The sequence below is a fragment of the Priapulus caudatus genome, unplaced genomic scaffold (assembly GCF_000485595.1).
Source record: "Priapulus caudatus unplaced genomic scaffold, Priapulus_caudatus-5.0.1 Scaffold1036, whole genome shotgun sequence".
NCBI classification, from domain to species: Eukaryota; Metazoa; Priapulida; class Priapulimorpha; order Priapulimorphida; family Priapulidae; genus Priapulus; species Priapulus caudatus.
This window is the reverse complement of record NW_014578097.1, coordinates 100,163-101,495: the sequence shown is the minus strand read 5'-3', so window position 1 is coordinate 101,495 and position 1,333 is coordinate 100,163. Positions and strand designations below refer to the sequence as shown.

Genomic DNA, 1,333 nt, shown 5'->3' with positions numbered 1-1,333 from the left:
AGAATCAAGGACACTCATGTCAGGTTTTACGCTGCCTCCGCCGCAGCCACCACTGCCTGCCACCACCGCCTCAGCCACTGCCTCCACAGCCACCATTGCCTGCCACCACCGCCACGGCCACTGCCTCCACAGCCACCACTGTCGCCAACACCGCCTCCACTACCTCCTCCGCTGCCGCCTCCACCACCGCCTCCACCACCACCGCCGCCTCCACGCCGCCTCACACGCCGCTGACTCCGCTGCCGTCCACCACCTTGCCTCCACCGCTGCCTCTCGTCTGCCGCCTCTGCCCGCCTCCTCTGCCGCCTCTCTTGGCCTCCTCTGCCCCTCCACCGTCCGCCTCCACCACCGCCTCGACCACCGCTCCACACCGCGCTCGCTCTGCCGCGCTCGCTCTGCCGCCTCCTCTGCGCCTCCGTCTGCCGCTCCACCGCCGCCTCCACTCTGCCGCCTTCCACGCCGCCTCCACTGCCGCCTCCAGCCGCCGGCCTCCACCGCCGCCTCCACCGCCTGCTGACTCTGCTGCTCCACGCCGCCCTCCACGCCGCGCTCCTCTCCCGCCCACCGCCGCCTCCACTTGCCGCCCACACCGCTCCACCGCCGGCCGTCACGACGTCCGCCTCCACTGCCGCCGTCGAACCACCGCTCCACGCCGCGCTCCTCGCCGCTCCACCGCTGCCTCACCGGCCTGCCTCCGCCGCCCTCACGCTGCTCGCCCTCCACCCGCCCGCCCGCCGCCGCCTCCACGCCGCGCCTCCACCACCGCTCGCACACCGCTCCACCGCGCCTCACCGCCCGCTCCACCGCCGCTGCTCCACGCCGCTGCCGCCACCCACCGCCTCCACCGCCACTCCACGCTGCCTCCATCGCCGCCACACGCCGCCTCCACCGCCGCCTCCACGCGCTCCACGCCGCCTCACCGCCGCTCTCCACCGCTCGCTCCGCCGCCGCCGCTCCACCGCCGCTGCGCTCCACCGCCGCCGCCCTCAGCCGCCGCTTGCCCACACGCTGCGCGCCACCGCGCCTCCCCCACCGCCTCCACCGCCGCCTCCACCGCCCGCCGCGCCGCCGCCTCCTCGCTGCCTCCGCCCGCCGCCGCCTCACCGCCGCTGCCTCCGCTCCGCCGCCTCCACCGCCGCTGCCTCCACCGCTGCCGCCGCCACCGCTGCCTCCGCCGCCTCCACCGCCACCACCTCTGCCGCACGTGTTCACTCACTCCTGCGAGATTTTTCGCCTTCTGCAGATTCACGCGGCAAGCGACGAACGACGTTGCCGATGACCTCGCGACGCACCCTGCCCACGCATCAACACCGCCGCCGCCGCCGCGAACAAA

At 75.2% G+C, this 1,333-nt stretch overlaps 1 protein-coding gene across 1 annotated transcript; it reads right to left on the bottom strand.

The window, feature by feature from the left end:
* Positions 1–258: 258 nt before the first annotated feature.
* Positions 259–867, bottom strand: LOC106815074 (heterogeneous nuclear ribonucleoprotein A1, A2/B1 homolog; the record flags this gene model as incomplete). The annotated part of the gene is made up of 1 exon (XM_014819494.1): positions 259–867. A coding segment is annotated over exon 1 (609 nt), but the record flags the coding sequence as incomplete, so codon positions are not given.
* Between the last annotated feature and the right edge of the window lie 466 nt (positions 868–1,333).